The 17633-nt window shown below is 37.1% G+C and overlaps 2 protein-coding genes across 5 annotated transcripts; both read left to right on the top strand.

Moving 5' to 3' along the window:
* The first annotated feature begins 4806 nt into the window (after nt 1-4806).
* LOC137745207 (uncharacterized) lies at nt 4807-12340 on the top strand. 4 transcript variants are annotated; one of them, XM_068485118.1, is made up of 22 exons: nt 4807-4973; nt 5049-5099; nt 5228-5988; nt 6076-6147; nt 6245-6449; nt 6589-6697; nt 7589-7822; nt 8031-8120; nt 8345-8437; nt 8568-8649; nt 8729-8788; nt 8869-8921; nt 9020-9186; nt 9618-9828; nt 9956-10013; nt 10129-10185; nt 10300-10545; nt 11229-11293; nt 11393-11449; nt 11526-11619; nt 11814-11954; nt 12045-12340. In XM_068485118.1, exons 3-22 carry the CDS (start codon nt 5260-5262, stop codon nt 12141-12143), a joined length of 2922 nt encoding a protein of 973 aa, XP_068341219.1. In that variant the 5' UTR covers nt 4807-4973; nt 5049-5099; nt 5228-5259; the 3' UTR covers nt 12144-12340. The 4 variants fall into 4 exon arrangements, with proteins under 4 accessions (XP_068341219.1, XP_068341221.1, XP_068341220.1 ...); XM_068485120.1 differs by having other exon boundaries at nt 5218-5988; XM_068485119.1 differs by having other exon boundaries at nt 4807-5099.
* Nucleotides 12341-15385: 3045 nt separating this feature from the next.
* LOC137746097 (increased DNA methylation 1-like) lies at nt 15386-16553 on the top strand. The gene is made up of 5 exons (XM_068486160.1): nt 15386-15481; nt 15581-15637; nt 15714-15807; nt 16002-16142; nt 16233-16553. The coding sequence occupies exons 1-5, from the start codon at nt 15471-15473 to the stop codon at nt 16329-16331; spliced, it is 402 nt and encodes a 133-aa protein (XP_068342261.1). The 5' UTR covers nt 15386-15470; the 3' UTR covers nt 16332-16553.
* The last annotated feature ends 1080 nt before the right edge of the window (nt 16554-17633 follow it).

The following is a 17633-nucleotide window of genomic DNA, read 5'->3' as shown; positions in this document are numbered from 1 at the left end:
ACCATCTACCATTGCATCATGTGGTTTACAAAATACTCTCCCTAGCATTTAGAAAGTGGAACAACTTAAAATAGTTCGTTGTTTTTAATTTTAATTTTGTGTGTCTATCCTATTATATTCTCTTCCCTCCACTAGTTGATATCTTTTATTTCTCCTGGGTGGGCAAACATACCATGGACCTGCAAGTCAGGGCTGGTTCATGCGTTTCGGGCGTAGATGTAGATCTAAATTTTTTTAACACAAAACGGGGCGGGACGGAGCGTGTCCACGAAACTAGCGGGGTGGAGCGGGTCAAAAAATCTGAAAAAAAAGAGCCCTCGGCCCAGAGTTCCCCCCCCCCCCCCACCACCCCAACACCTTCATCGTTCGATTCTGGGAAGCTCAACTCCTCAAGTACAACGGCTCCAGATGATTGGACTTAAAGCACCATGTGAAGGAGTCCTCTTCATTTAAATTCATGATCATCATACAATTACAACCTTATCAGATGATGCAATCTTTAATTAAATGAGAAAGAACAAATAATTTGGAGAGCGAGGACTTACATTGATATGTTCAGCAAATCATGCCTGAGAAGCAAAATGAGATGACCAACAACGGGCCGAGTTAAGACCAGTTCTATTCACGAAAACACACGATTCACTCTGCTCTGCTCCGTTATATTTACAAACGGGTTCAATCCGATCCCCTCAATTTTCGGCACTGGCCCATCCTACTCGTGCCCACCCCTAATTCCTCCGTATATGTCTAACATGAGAATAAATTAAAAGCTAAAAGCTAAAAAGTTACCAAGGGACACATAGGATTTCCGTTTAGAAAATTGATATAGTTACCAACGATAGGTACGTTCACATTTCTCACTCAATGCTCGAGTTCGAGTCCTCACAGCTGGTCATTGAGGCTAAACCTACTCATCGGCGCCCAGAGTACGTAGGAAGACTTAAGCATCGGCCTCAGCCTAGAGTAGCGCCCATCTGCATGCTCAAGACCACCCAAGATCCCTATTCTGGTACCCCCGAGAGTGAAAGACGAAGAAATTACTCCATTTTACCCTTTCTGTTCAGTAATTTTGAGAGAGTAATTTTGGGAATTAAATCCTAAATTATTTCAACAAATATAGATATTAGTTAGTCATTTTTAAAACATTTCTGCTCAAAAGCACTTTTGTCATAAATTTAGAATCACATTGGAAGTTTCAAAGCAAATGCAATGGCTCCCTAAAAAAAGTACTTGATGTACTTCCTAACAAAATACGATGGCTTCCTAAATATGCAATTGATTTACTTCTAAAACAGGTGTTTCTTCCAAAAAGTAGTTAAGTAAAGTTTTGTACCCAAAAACACTTTCAACTATTTTTGCCAATCTCGGTACTGTTCACTTTAACGAAAAGCTATATTTTTATACTAAAAAGTCAATCCTATTGCTATTCACTTTACTCTTTTTTTGTTCTTATCGTTAAAACTCAAAATTTTCAAGTCATTTTAATTAGTTTTTCTTTTTAATAATCGTCCAAACAAGGCCAAAATCTAGTATATATTTTAAGATATTCAAGATATTAATAAACTAAATATAACTAAAAAAATTATAAGGGTGAAAAGAAAACTAGCCTTTACAGAAAATAAAGTAGCCGTAATTCCTTCTCCGTCCCTCTCATATTCCTTTTTATTGTTATTAGTTATTTCTTTTGAGTTGGTCTGGTAAAAACAATCCCTTTATAATGATTAGTATTGGTTCAAGTCATACTTTGCATAGTTCATCATTTTGTTTTTCTTTTACAATCCGATCTTTCGTCCAAAATTATCTTGTTACAAAAATAATTTATTCTATTTTCCAAGTTAATTTTAGTCATTGCCATCATATGAGGACCCTTGTTGTTCAATATTGAGCAAAATTGTACTACTGAAAACAAAGTTTTCTAAAGACGCATCCATGCTCTACACGGTTTTTGGCCTTAGATGTGATTGGTTTTGATGACAGTTCTCATTCAAGTGGTGACGGTGATACTCATGATTTAGGATTATAGGTTGTTTTAAGGTTTAGGTTAATTTGATTTTAGTGGGCTTGCCTAGAGCGTTAATTTAAATTTTTGTGAAGCGAACTTTGACACACTCCGACCGGAGTCGAGGCATGCTGGTCATCACATGAGAGTGACGTAGCTAAGAGTGCAAAGGAAGTAATTAAAAATGTGAACAAATTAAAACCAAAATTAAAACTTATTCAAACTAAAAATAAGTGAGTATGCGGAAGTGGTCAAACCCAAATTACAAACGTTTAGAGCATAGGCAACTTAAAGGTGCAGTCGAATTGACTAAGTACTAAATACACAACTAGAGAGAAGATCCCTACATTAATCAGTGGAATGTCAGAATCCGTTGGGTAATCCTCATGTGCCACAAAGAAGAACAACTATCTAGTACCTGGAGGGGCGAAAAACAGAAGGGTGAGGGGGCAAGAACAAAGCTTTAGAAATCACATTTATTTTTTTTGAAAGTACTAACCTCTCTTTGTAAAACCTGCAATTTCCAGAAAATAATACTACGTATATGTATGAAAAACCAATGCTCAAAAGTAGTGACAATAAAAGCATGCCATGCCTCGATTTCTTAGCAATAATAAATGTAAGTCAAGTGTGAATCAATCTAAACTATCATGCCAGTCGGAGTCACCTAATGTGACCTGTACAATTGGACCTATTGCTCATCAGTCTACGCTTGCACACGAGTCGGAGTCACCTAGTGTAACCTATATAATAGGGCTGAGTGTAAATATGTATGCTCTAGTGCTACGATCACATGAATGCTAGCGATAAATCGCAGGTCACCTACGAGTCGGAGTCACCTAATGTGACCTGTACGACAGGGCTGACACCAAACTTGGATCCAAGGCAATCGTGAGGTGCAGGAGGTGAACATTACGTGAATGACTGGTCCTGGCCCGGGGTGGGAGCACTAACACCGGGGTGCAGTAATGATGAGCTCTAAATGAATATATGCATGCCAATATAATGCAATCATTTCAATCACATAACAACTCACCTGAACTTACCTGCGCTTCCCGTAGGATCATGTGGCATACTCACAACTCATAACAATGCAATATTCAAAATACAACACATTTAAACCATGGCATGCTATGCACAAATCAATTTAAAACATTTCTGGAAATAGTAAAGTTTATATATATATATATATATATATATATATATATATATAAACACACACGGAAAAAAATGCCTACTCATTGATATGTCGAAGGTTCATAGCCCCCCAGCCTCACTTGCTCACGTTCGTCCTTGGGGTATGTCTCCCCTATATTCGAAACAACTACTTTTAATTAATTAAAATAGCACATAAACCTACAAACATACAAAAATAGCTTAAAACACTATAATAAGTAGTAATTAGCTCACTAAATGCAAGGAAACAACATAGCTAAGTTGCATAAATATGCTCCTATCACCGACTAACGATACTATTTGTAAAACAAAGTCGTACTTGACTTCAAATGTGATGGTGCAAGTTACAATATTTTCAAAGCATAGGGGGTTAAATTTGAACTTTAACTAGCTCTTATGCATTAGAGAGAGATTACACCACCAATTATAGAGTCAAGTATAACTTTGAGTTTTTATCGATAATAGCCAAAATTCAACACCAAATTTTATAAATGTCATTTTTTAGAAAATCTTTCAAAAAGAACAGAAAATCCACTTAAATAGACTTAAATACCCTCAAAATTAAAACCAAATAAACATTAACTAAAGAATTACGGGTTAACCAAGAACCAAGCACCATAAGCAATAAGATCTGCACAACCCTCATCCATATCATTGTTCCCAACTTCCTTGTTGTACCCACCACCAGCAAAAGTTGTTGCCAACAATGAAGGTACCACTAAAAGTCCTTCTCATGGGTATAAGACCGTGGGAGCAATCACTCTTTTTCTTCAACTATCTTCATCCTTGGCTCAACCATATGGAAGTACATGATCCATATTTGTTCAATGAATTGACCAAATAAAGGCCTAACGCTTTCGAAGCAGCATCCCGAGCAACTGAGCTTCAACGCTAGTAGTAATAATGGGGATCAATCCTGTGGCAAGAGGTAAGAGTAAGAAGATGAAGCACACTGCGCCTAGGTTTGATGATATCTATCTCGAGCTTCTCGCCTAGTTGTATCATTTTCTTGTCTGGAGGACTGGAAGCAAGTTGAATGCAGTTGTTCTTAAATGTTTGTTCATGAGCAAAGTCAACAGGGCATCACTTTCTCTCTTGAGGTTGATTAAGTACATGCAAGGAAAGGATAACAAGATTGATGTGGTTGTGGGGACTGTCACTAGCGACATTAGGGTTTATGAAGTTTTACAATTGAAGGTTACAACACTGATGTCCTATGAATTCTCAGGAAGCAGTGAAGCACTTCTATGTAGATGGTTTTGGATTTTGAGGACATTTAGGTGTAAGTTTTCTGTTATATTTAAAAGTTTTTATAAAAAGTGATATTCATGAAATTGAGTGTTAAATTTTGACAAACACTCTATAACTTTTGTATACTTTTAACATAGAGTCACACCCTTAACTCTAGAGTTATATCTAAAATCAAATATGACTTGCATATAGCATCCAAGTCATATACGACTCTAATATTTTCCGGTGAATCGGGACTCATTAGTTAATTTACAGTGAAATATAAACTCCGACTTTTATTTTTGTCAATTAATTTTTCTTTTCTTTTTTGTGGGTTGGCGTGATAAAGTAGGAGTGATGGTGTTTTGGTCGTTTCACCTATGCACTGAACTTATTTACGGATCCCACCATTTCCCACCCTTCCTGTCATGCGACTGCTGTCTATCTGATTCTCTCTCCTCTCTCTCTCCTGGCTGACAGTCGAGTCAGTTCACCTTCCCAATAACGGCGATATCGTGGCCCTCTCCGCCTCCCTCCTATCAAATCTCCATTCGAATTTGCAGAAACAGTAAGTGAAAGTCCCTCGTAAACTCCAATTTATATCCATCCGATCTCAATCTCTCACATTTCTTAGATATCTCAGAGTCGCTGTTCGAACCGATTTCACTTGCATGGCCGTCATCTGATATATCCGGTACAGTCTTCCTCCCCCAATTTTTGGTTTAGACTCTCGATTTTTAGGGTTTTCGTAATTGGGTTTTGAAATTTTGTTTGATTTTGTGTGCGAATTTTTTATTTTTTATTTTTTGGAGGGTTTTGCAGATTTTGGGGACGATTTGTGGGACTGAACCGGCATGAAGCGGGAATTGGCTTGTGTTTTGGAGGGCCAAACTCCGCTCGCTGATTCAGTGGCTGGGACTCAGGCCGAGTCCCAGACGAGTCCGTGTGTTGTTTATGAGAGACTTAATCGTAAGAGGTTTAAGGGTACTATTGTGAATGGTGTGATTGTTTATACCCGAGAGAGAAGGGCTCGGATCAATGGCGGTAATGGGGTTTCGGAGGGGGCGGAGATAAATGGGCGGAAGGGCTCGGAAAAGCCGAGAATTGAGGAAACCCCTTCTCATCAATTAGTTGAATGTTTAGTTAAAGATGAGTCAAATTGCAATTTGGAGATACCCAGGTGTAGACATGAGGGTGGCAGTGAGCGGTCAGGGCCTTCGTGTGAGGAGCACGATATGGAAGCAGACTTGGTTGAAATTGTAGTTAAAGATGAGCCCAATTATCATGAGGGGGAAACAGATATGAAAGGCGGGGCATTGAGGCGGTTTACTCGATCAGCATTGAGACCCAAGTTTGAGCCTACTGTGGAAAATGCATCAGGGTCTGTGCCTGTTGAAGTGATTTCAAATATAGAGGGGGAAGATACAGTTGGAGTCAGCATGCTGACATCGCCACTGAAGAATAAGCTAGAATTGAAAATGTCAAAGAAGATTGTGGTGGACAGGAAACCTACAACAGTCAAAGAGCTCTTTGACACTGGCTTGGTTGATGGGGTGCAAGTGATTTACATGGGCAGCAAGAAGGTAGATTTAATTCCAAGTTCATATAGATATGCATATTCAATATGTTTAAGATATGTCATGAGCTAAAAGTGGCACATTATAATTTAGGCATTCGGTCTGCGGGGCACAATAAAGGATGGTGGAATTTTGTGTTCATGCATACTGTGCAACGGCGGCAGAGTGAGTAATGTTTGTAACCCTAATATGGTTTAGCATGCTATAAACTGTTTTGGGATATGGTTTGTGTATTTATTTTATTTTTTTCCCATCAATGTAGGTTATTCCACCGTCCCAATTTGAGATTCATGCTTGTAAAACATACAGACGAGCAGCACAGTATATTTGTTTTGAGAATGGAAGGAGTCTGCTTGATCTCTTGAAGTCGTGCAGAAATGCTTCTTTGCATACATTGGAAACAACAATTCAGAAGTTCATCAGTTCTTCACCCATGGAGAAGTATTTTACTTGTAAAAAATGTAGTGGTGAGTTGTTGTTGTTTTTTTTTTTTTTTTTTTTTTTTGTATTTAGTCAATATTCTTTTGCATTAAGAAATTATAATCGTATTGATTATAGCGATTTTCTAAAAGTTTTCTTATTGCCATTTTTCCCTATCATTTCTAGTGTCTTTTCCTCCATACTGTGCTCTGGGTGATGGATCTCTTTGCTATTCTTGCATGGAGCCGAAGCAGCCTGAGTGCAGCCTAACTCATGAGAGAGGCAATAGTCTCAGGTACGGTATCCTGTCGAGCTACCTCATCCAACTTTGTCATTTTGTCAACTTATGCTCTGGAATATGTTGATTTTGGTATTCCAGATTGTAGCCTTTGATTTCCCCTTAATTAGCCAGTGTTTGATGTAATATATTTTGCTGTTTTGAACCCTTCTAGGATGTATTGGGACATTGGCCATAAAAAGAAAGGGTTTCGTAATTTTATGTTAGTGGGAATCTTATCTGCATCTTGTCTCTTAAGCATCAAGATATTAGTGTCAATTTTTTTTTTTTGTTCTATAAGGTCAATGATTAGGTAGTATTATATTTTGCTGTTTTTAACCCTTCTAGGACTGTATTGGGACATTGCTAAACTCAGTGTAGTGTATGTTATGCTTGTGTTTCATAGATTCAAATGATTCATGTTTGCTGTCTATAAGGAAGTTGATAGTAACATATTACCGTCCTCAAGTTACTGTTTCATAGGTATTAGTTTGACAATATGTGTTTATTTAGTCCTAGGGTGGGAATTTGCTGAATTCTTTCTGAGATTCTGAGACTGTTGTTTGCTAACTGTTTCTGAAAAACTGTAGTTCCATTGGGTGCACTCAAGAGGCTCAAATTTATTGTTTAACAATCTATCATGATATTTTCTGATTGAAAGAATCTTAAAAAAAGCCTAATGTGTTTGGTGGATCTAATATGTGTGCCATTATACATGGATCAACTCCGGTGTTTTCACATTTGTCGGGATTACAAAGTCTGAGGATATTATATCATAAGTCACAATACTATATTTCTGAAACCATATGTAAAGTATAAGAATGTTACTTAGCTGTTGTGTCCTTTCAGTTTTTATTATAGAGATATGCAAATAACATTTCATATGTTCTTGCATCTGTATTCTCTCAGATCTTTCATACCTGTTTCAATCTCAAAGTCCTCCAAGAGTGCAATCTCAAAGTCCCGGAAAAGTGCAATCTCAAGGTCCCTGAAAAGTACAATCTCAAAGTCCTCGAAAAGTGCAATCTCAAAACCCTTGGGAAGTGCAATCTCAACTCCCCTGAAAAATGCAGTGTCAAAATCCCCCAAGAGTGCTCCACTCTATTGGTCACTGAAAAAGAAGACCCAGTTGAATACAAGAAAGTACGTCTCTTTCTTTGATGGCGTCCCATATCCTTTTGTTGTATCATTAGTGCATATATTGGATGGATAAGTTATGAAGCACTAAATTAACCAACCTAAATGACTATTTTGTTCTAAATAACAGCTGGATCATTGAAGGGACATGGTTTTGGTTGAGGTTTTAGAAGGTTCTTTTCCTTCCCTTTTTATGCTTCTACCTTCATTGCAGGTCATCAACACCAGTTTTGATCTCAGATCCCTCAAAGAGTTGTTCTCCAGAGAGTTCAGATTATAAGAGTGGATGGAAGATAACACCAAAGTTGGTATCTACTTAGGTTTCCTTTGAATTTACAATTTGAATCAATGATAGACTTATGTTTGATATTTTCGTCCTACTAGTAATCTTTTCTAAAAGCAATCCAAGAAAACTGATTCTTTCCAGAAACCTATTTGATATGTGAATTGTCTAGATAAATAAATAATATACAAACATTATCTGTATGTACTTCATCTTTTTTGACAGGTTGTCTGAATTTTTTACAGATCTTCAAAATCAATTCTAATCTCAAGGTCCCCTAGTACTTCTTCAGTGTATTTTTCTTCGCAGAAGAAAAGTCAGTGGAGGATTACAACAAAGTAGGTTTCCCCTCCTTTTGATTATTATTAAAAAGTTTATGATTTTGGGGAGCATAATCTTGGATGAAGTATTTATTTTCGTTTGTGACATGTGAATAATCTCTTTATTCTATGGTGTATCTTTCTAAAGAGATCAGCGGCTGCATAAGTTGGTTTTCGAGGAAGGTGGATTGCCTGACGGAACAGAAGTAGCATATTATGCACGCGGACAGGTCATTTAGAAAAAGATTGGTCATTTTTACATGCCATTTATGGGCTTATTGAAATATAATAATTTCTTTTGTTGGACAGAAATTGCTAGTTGGTTACAAGAAAGGATTTGGAATATTTTGTTGTTGCTGCAACAGTGAGGTTTGTGTGCTAGCATTTGGAGTTCACTGTACTTGAACTGTATTGGAGCCTTTAACCATTTTATTATCCAAAATCTGCAGGTCAGCCCGTCACAGTTTGAGGCCCATGCAGGTTGGGCCACACGCAGGAAACCGTAAGCTTTTGTGAGATATTCAGTGGCCAACTACGTCACAATTTACCTTAAGCACTTGATAATTCTATGGTTGTGTTTTTTATTTTTATTTTTGGCAGCTATGCATACATTTACACATCTAACGGAGTGTCTCTCCACGAGTTGGCTATATCTTTGTCAAGAGGTCGGAAATATGCAGCCAAGGATAATGATGACTTGTGCATCATTTGTGCCGATGGTGGGAACCTTGTGCTTTGTGATGGATGCCCTAGGGCCTTCCACAGAGGTGAAACAAATAATTTTTTTAATTTTTTTGGAGTACAATAAAAACTTGTTAATTTCCTACTAATTGACTGTAAAGCTAGTTCAATAGGAGATGCTATTTGAATGGATGAGGTCAAGTTGTTACACTGAATCGATGAACTGAAAAGGGCTATTGCTTTATTTGTAAACCTTTGGTTAATTATATTTCAAGTTCATGACATGGAGACAGAATTTGCTTAGAATTTGTTTTATTCGTGTGTTGTCTGTATAGAATATTAAGTTTTTGTAAATGGGTTAAATTGAAATTCATTTCATTTGTATTTGAATCTTGCATTTCAGTTATCGGAGATATGCATTGTATCTGAAAACACTCATTGAGTTCTTTATCTTTTACACTTCTGCAACTGTGTTTGCCTTATATTAGTTTTTGTGTGAATTTTTTGCCTCCTGCAGACTGTGCTTCTCTACCAAGTGTTCCTCGTGGTGACTGGTACTGTAAGTTTTGTCAAAATATGTTTCAAAGAGAAAAGTTTGTGGAACATAATGAAAATGCTGTCGCTGCTGGAAGGATTGATGGAATTGATCCTATAGAACAGATAACCCAAAGATGCATTCGTATTGTCAAAGACATAGAAGCTGAACTAACTGGATGCGTTTTATGTAGGTAATATCAGAAACCTATTTTGTTGAATTCTATGGTCTTAGACATATTCCTGATGCAGTTGTGGTGGATAGCTGTCAATATACTTCTCTTTATGTTGCTTTTATTTTATTGTTGGTTCTGTATGCAGAGGTTATGATTTTAGCAAATCAGGATTTGGTCCACGAACTATTATACTTTGTGATCAGGTATTTTCTTCTTGTTCATGCCATAGTTGGTGCATTTGAAGTGCATGTTACATGAAATGCTACTTTCGTTTCTACCTAAATGTCCAAATGGTACTCTTCTCTTATTGTGTGCCAGTGTGAGAAGGAATATCATGTTGGCTGTTTGAAGAAACATAAAATGGCAAATTTAAAGGTGAGTACTTAATTGAAGGACATATTTGACAACTCACATCAGCAAAACCTTCCTTATCCTGTGGCCTTGCAAATTAATTTTCAGTTTAGACTGTTGACGTCACTTGTTTAACAGGAATTGCCAAAAGGGAAGTGGTTTTGTTGCGCAGACTGCAGTAGAATTCATTCTATTTTGCAAAGGTTGCTGACTAGAGGAGCTGAGAAGCTTCCTGACTCTCATTTGGATGTTATAAAGAAGAAGATGGAGGCAAACGGTTTGGAGACTGTCAGTGGGTTTGATGTGAGATGGAGACTCATTAGTGGCAAAATTGCTTCTCAGGAATGTCGTTTTTTACTTTCAAAGGCTGTTGCTATCTTCCATGTAAGTGCTGCCCTCTCTGCTTTGAAAACATTGTGCTTGCCTACAACAATTTATGATCATTCCAGTTTTTCACTCTCTTCTGGAGGGCTGTTCATATAATTTTTATTTTTTGTTTAATTGTATTTTCATGATTCAATATACATTAGTTTAGTCATATTCTTAGAATTTCCTATGTCTTTATTTGTTTGTAATAACCTTTCTGTTAGTATGTCCCTCCACATTTTCCTTCTGGAAAATTCTTTGATAACTGAATATCTTAGACGATTTGTTATAATTAATGGAAAAAAAAGTGATGAACTGAAAGAATTCTAGTTTCTGCATTGTCTGATAACTAGCTATAATTCTTTTGCAAGCAAAAAAACAAAAAAAAAAAAAAACAGAAATTCTTTGGTTACAATTGCACATAGACAGCACAATCCCCTTGAACAAGATGACTTCTTTAGGACCCACTTAATGCAGTTGGTGTTTGTTTGTTACGGTGATTTTCTTTTTCCCCCTTCTGTATGACTGAAATGTTTATTTTGATAGGCAGGAATTTTACAGTGCACTATGCTTTTATGCACTAGGGTTATTTTTTTATTATTTATCATTTCTTGCATTAAAGAAGCATATTGAGGCATTTGTTACAGACGAGTGGGGCAATCATCATGACTAATTGAAATTCTCCGATATTTGTGTCTCAGGATTGTTTTGATCCTATAGTTGATGCAGAATCTGGGCGAGACCTTATTCCCGCCATGGTTTATGGGTAAGCATAAGGATATTTTATACCTTATGCTGTAGTTGGTTTATTTTTGACAGTCTTACATGTCTATCTTTTCTAACATTACTTTCTTCTCTCTCTCAGAAGGAATGTTAGGAGCCAAGAATTTGGGAATATGTACTGTGCAATACTGATGGTCAAGTAAGAATTCTTTTGATTTCTGGTCGTGGACTTGCTTCCGTGTAGTATAATTGATAGAACTTGACTGGTCTTGCAGCTCGACTGTGGTATCAGCTGGAATTATACGTGTTTTTGGTCATGAAGTTGCTGAACTTCCTTTGGTTGCCACTAGTAATGGTAACCATGGCAAGGTGAGACTATATGAATATAAAGTTGTATTTTTCTTAGATGATTATGTTTAATTTTTTTGCCCTGCTTTTCTTTTTTCCTTGGCGGTTTTGTGATACAATATTTAATTATTGGTAGTTTTCATTATGCCACCCACAATGGGATGACTGCAGTTTTCAATTTGATATGGTTTAACTTTAATCACCTAACTTCACAGGGCTACTTCCAACTATTGTTCTCCTGCATTGAAAAGCTGCTAGCTTTCTTGAATGTGAAAAGTATTGTGCTGCCGGCTGCGGAAGAAGCAGAATCCATATGGACCGATAAATTTGGTTTTACAAAAATGAAGCCGGAGCAGGTATGTTTAAATGTGTCTAATTGATGCCTCAATTCTAGTCGTACCTTTTCTTGTGCCCTGGTACTTACGGTTGCGTCCCTCGTGCTGCAGCTCACCACCTACCGAAGAACCTGCTACCAAATGGTGACATTCAAAGGAACGTCCATGCTACATAAAAGGGTTCCCGAGTGCCGGGTTGTAAGCACATGAGGGAAGGGGAGAGCGAAGGGAGATTTTTCAATTTTTGTTTTCTGATATTTTATTAGCAAGCTTTTTGTTTCCAGTTCATGTTTGTAAAATTTTATGAATTGGAATTGTCAAGCCTCTGCTGTTCATATCAACATTTTTTTTGTTATTGAACATCACCTTAATAGCTAGATTTCTATAATACACATTCTGCATGAGTTTGGTAATCTTCTCTCGTATATTTTCTCTTCTTTCTTTGTGCAATTTTGGTCGGATTGCTCTGGTGGTTGGGGCTTTCTGGTCAGCCTACTTCGTCTCGGTTCAAACTCTTCCTCCTTTCTTAAATTTTATAATTTAGCGTTGTAAGGCACTAAAAATATATAAATTTTTCAAGTAATATATTGTTACCAATATTTTTCTTAATAATCTAAATTTCTCTCAACGATATGGAGGTGATAAATTTTTTCAACTACTGATAGCAAGAAATCCTAGATTGCAGGAGGGGAAGTTGTTATTGTAGGAGTAGGGCTTTCTCCCCTCTTATTTCTATTTCTTTTCCTCTCCTTGTCTCACATTTTGTTTTTTGTATTATTGTCTCTACAAAAAATTTAATATAAGACGATGTGACTTAATCATAACTGTTCAAGTAGGACGGGAGGGAAATGGGGAGAACATCCTCTTCCTTATTGCGTACAAATGGCCTCATGCTTGCTTTGTGTGGGAGCATGGGCGGAAGAGGCTCAAAAAATTACAGAGTAGGGTTTTGGTTGTGCCTTAATGTTTTAAAAGACTTATCCTAGGGCGCTCCTAGTCGGCCTCAAAGGCGAGGGGGTGGTTTGCCGCATCTGTTTTCCAGGAGTCGGCGGCGTAAGGCATCACCGGAGCGTTCCTAGGTGGTGAATGAGCGCCTCAGGGTGTCCAGGTGTTTTTTTGTTTTTTTCAATTGTTGCTTTGTATTTATTTATTTATTTTTTTTTAAAATCCAAAGCCGTGCCCAAGGTAGAAGATGAACAAGACAGATGGCTAGGGTTTTTTTTTTTTTCCTGATTCTTCATTTTTTAACAATTGTTTTCTCTTTAAAATTTAAATAGACTCCACTTTGTTGACATTTATTACCTCACTAACTCTTTTTTATTACTTTTATTTTTTATATTATTTTTAGATGGATAGATAAACATCTTTTTGTTTCTTTTTGTTTTTATTATTCTCATAACATCCCAACAGAAAATAAAAAATAAAAAAAATAAACCTCTTTTTATTTTTAAGAAAAATTACACATAGATGATACTTTTAATTTTTAATTTTTTATTGTGACAATACATTTTAAACATTTCAAGAAGAGACAAAACTTAAGGGATGACATCATTGGCATTTTCACTCCGGAGTTTAAATTACAAAAATACCCAAACGCCTACAATTCTTTGCTAAAAAGGGCCTACAATTCTCCGGAGGGTATTGATCGAGTTCACTTGTATCCCCCCAACTTGAAGCTGTAATCGAAGTCGAAAGGCAAGCCGCGAGGGATTTGATTCGTGACAAGATAAAGGAAAGAGCTTGGATAGCATTAAAATTTTCTCTTTCTGATTCACTTTCAATTCGCAGCCTGGAGGCTAGAGCCGCCTTCCTCTTCCTCCTCAATTCTTTCTACTGCTTCCTTGTTCATCAGTAATCTTTTGTATGCATGTATGTATGAATTTGTCTGTTTGTTTGTCTAATTGTTGAATTTGTTGCCAAATTCAAGAGCCCATTTATTGCTTTCGGTGGCAGACAAAAAAAAGCTGAAAGGCACTTTATGCCTTTAGGCTCACATTAAAAAATGCAGACAATTAGAAATGGTGAAGATGCTTTGTTTTGGTTACGACCCAGAACAAAAAGATAGCTCCATTTTTTAGAGCACAAGACGCAAACAAGCAGAGAGTAAAAGAAAAGCCATGGACAGCCTCATTCGAAGAGAATTAGAAGAGCTCCTGCTCTCCACATTAGAGCAAGTCCAGTGGGGGCCTTTAGCCCGATCGACCGTGAACAGAACAGGACCAAATTGCTGGGTCGATCAAGTCCAGCCCATGTGGGCTTCAATGCCGGAGGGGGTCCAAGCGACAGGCCCGGCACGAATTGCTGCCCCAAGAGCCCGAGATGGAGATGATGCAAAGCTGACGTCAGCCACTATTTAAAACATGGGTCACCGGACCCCTCGAGGAAGAACACCGGAATATTTGGCGGAGATTCATCCCAATTCCGATCTCGACTTAAAACTCCATTAAAAATTGTAATTTAAGCACAAAAATGAGGCTAAAATGAAAAGGAACAAGATTCTACCATTGTGAGTAACAACTGTGGTTGAGATTGGCTGGGTTTGGTCACAGAGCTCGTCGGATTTTCTTGCCGGATTCTAACGAAACATAAAGCATGCATAGTGAAAAGAACAAAATTTAACCATTAAGTCTTCACTCGGAATCACAACACCAACAAGAAAATCCCAAATATTCAAAGGAACAAGGAAATCTCACCTGAAACTACAAACTAGAGCTTCAAGCTCTCGGGTCTAGGATCATTGCACTTCCCAGTGTACCGATGGTGCATGCAAGGACCCAGTTATGTTCCTAAAGTTGCCAGGAGTCCAAATATACAAGTTCCAAGTTCACGATGTGAAGAACTGGTAAGGAATTATTGTGATGCTCTCGGTGCTTTATCTGAAATTACAAATAAAATTATTTTGTATTATTTTATAAAATAAAAAATACTAATATTTTATTGCCTATTGCCAGGATTATTCAGTTTTAGAGGTGGAGATGCAAAATGGAGTTATTGTTCATTAAGGACATTTACTATTCACTGGGTGGATTCAATAGTGAATAGCCCTAGGGGGCCTTTGCAATGCTGAAGATTAGATCTGGCAATTTCTTACATGACCCGTTAACACGACACGAAAATAACGGGTTTCAGGTCAACACGATAACTAATCGGGTCATTATCGGGTTTTATGCACTAGGGTAATCTATGTGAAATTACAATTGCACATAGACAGCACAATCCCCTTGAACAAGATGACTTCTTTAGGACCCACTTAATGCAGTTGGTGTTTGTTTGTTACGGTGATTTTCTTTTTCCCCCTTCTGTATGACTGAAATGTTTATTTTGATAGGCAGGAATTTTACAGTGCACTATGCTTTTATGCACTAGGGTTATTTTTTTATTATTTATCATTTCTTGCATTAAAGAAGCATATTGAGGCATTTGTTACAGACGAGTGGGGCAATCATCATGACTAATTGAAATTCTCCGATATTTGTGTCTCAGGATTGTTTTGATCCTATAGTTGATGCAGAATCTGGGCGAGACCTTATTCCCGCCATGGTTTATGGGTAAGCATAAGGATATGTTATACCTTATGCTGTAGTTGGTTTATTTTTGACAGTCTTACATGTCTATCTTTTCTAACATTACTTTCTTCTCTCTCTCAGAAGGAATGTTAGGAGCCAAGAATTTGGGAATATGTACTGTGCAATACTGATGGTCAAGTAAGAATTCTTTTGATTTCTGGTCGTGGACTTGCTTCCGTGTAGTATAATTGATAGAACTTGACTGGTCTTGCAGCTCGACTGTGGTATCAGCTGGAATTATACGTGTTTTTGGTCATGAAGTTGCTGAACTTCCTTTGGTTGCCACTAGTAATGGTAACCATGGCAAGGTGGGACTATATGAATATAAAGTTGTATTTTTCTTAGATGATTATGTTTATTTTTTTTGCCCTGCTTTTCTTTTTTCCTTGGCGGTTTTGTGATACAATATTTAATTATTGGTAGTTTTCATTATGCCACCCACAATGGGATGACTGCAGTTTTCAATTTGATATGGTTTAACTTTAATCACCTAACTTCACAGGGCTACTTCCAACTATTGTTCTCCTGCATTGAAAAGCTGCTAGCTTTCTTGAATGTGAAAAGTATTGTGCTGCCGGCTGCGGAAGAAGCAGAATCCATATGGACCGATAAATTTGGTTTTACAAAAATGAAGCCGGAGCAGGTATGTTTAAATGTGTCTAATTGATGCCTCAATTCTAGTCGTACCTTTTCTTGTGCCCCGGTACTCATGGTTGCGTCCCTCGTGCTGCAGCTCACCACCTACCGAAGAACCTGCTACCAAATGGTGACATTCAAAGGAACGTCCATGCTACATAAAAGGGTTCCCGAGTGCCGGGTTGTAAGCACATGAGGGAAGGGGAGAGCGAAGGGAGATTTTTCAATTTTTGTTTTCTGATATTTTATTAGCAAGCTTTTTGTTTCCAGTTCATGTTTGTAAAATTTTATGAATTGGAATTGTCAAGCCTCTGCTGTTCATATCAACATTTTTTTTGTTATTGAACATCACCTTAATAGCTAGATTTCTATAATACACATTCTGCATGAGTTTGGTAATCTTCTCTCGTATATTTTCTCTTCTTTCTCTGTGCAATTTTGGTCGGATTGCTCTGGTGGTTGGGGCTTTCTGGTCAGCCTACTTCGTCTCGGTTCAAACTCTTCCTCCTTTCTTAAATTTTATAATTTAGCGTAGTAAGGCACTAAAAATATATAAATTTTTCAAGTAATATATTGTTACCAGTATTTTTCTTAATAATCTAAATTTCTCTCAACGATATGGAGGTGATAAATTTTTTCAACTTATTTCTATTTCTTCCCTCTTATTTCTATTTCTTTTCCTCTCCTTGTCTCACATTTTGGTTTTTGTATTATTGTCTCTACAAAAAATTTAATATAAGACGATGTGACTTAATCGTAACTGTTCAAGTAGGACGGGAGAGAAAAGGGGAGAACATCCTCTTCCTTATTGCGTACAAATGGCCTCATGCTTGCTTTGTGTGGGAGCATGGGCGGAAGAGGCTCAAAAAATTACAGAGTAGGGTTTTGGTTGTGCCTTAATGTTTTAAAAGACTTATCCTAGGGCGCTCCTAGTCGGCCTCAAAGGCGAGGGGGTGGTTTGCCGCATCTGTTTTCCAGGAGTCGGCGTAAGGCATCGCCGGAGCGTTCCTAGATGGTGAATGAGCGCCTCAGGGCGTCCAGGTGTTTTTTTGTTTTTTTCAATTGTTTGCTTTGTATTTATTTATTTATTTATTTTAAAACCCAAAGCCGTGCCCAAGGTAGAAGATGAACAAGACACATGGCGAGGTGTTTTTTTTCCTGATTTTACATTTTTTAACAATTGTTTTCTCTTTAAAATTTAAATAGACTCTACTTTGTTGACATTTATTACCTCACTAACTCTTTTTTATTACTTTTATTTTTTATATTATTTTTATATGGATAGATAAACATCTTTTTGTTTCTTTTTGTTTTTATTATTCTCATAACATCCCAACAGAAAAAAAAAATTAAAAAAAATAAACATCTTTTTATTTTTAAGAAAAATTACATATAGATGATACTTTTAATTTTTAATTTTTTATTGTGACAATACATTTTAAACATTTCAAGAATAGACAAACTTAAGGGATGACTTCATTGGCATTTTTTCTCCGGA

Source organism: Pyrus communis, chromosome 9, assembly GCF_963583255.1.
Source record: "Pyrus communis chromosome 9, drPyrComm1.1, whole genome shotgun sequence".
Lineage (NCBI taxonomy): Eukaryota > Viridiplantae > Streptophyta > Magnoliopsida > Rosales > Rosaceae > Pyrus > Pyrus communis.
Note: the sequence above shows the minus strand (reverse complement) of the source record. Positions and strands in the feature narration are given on the sequence as shown.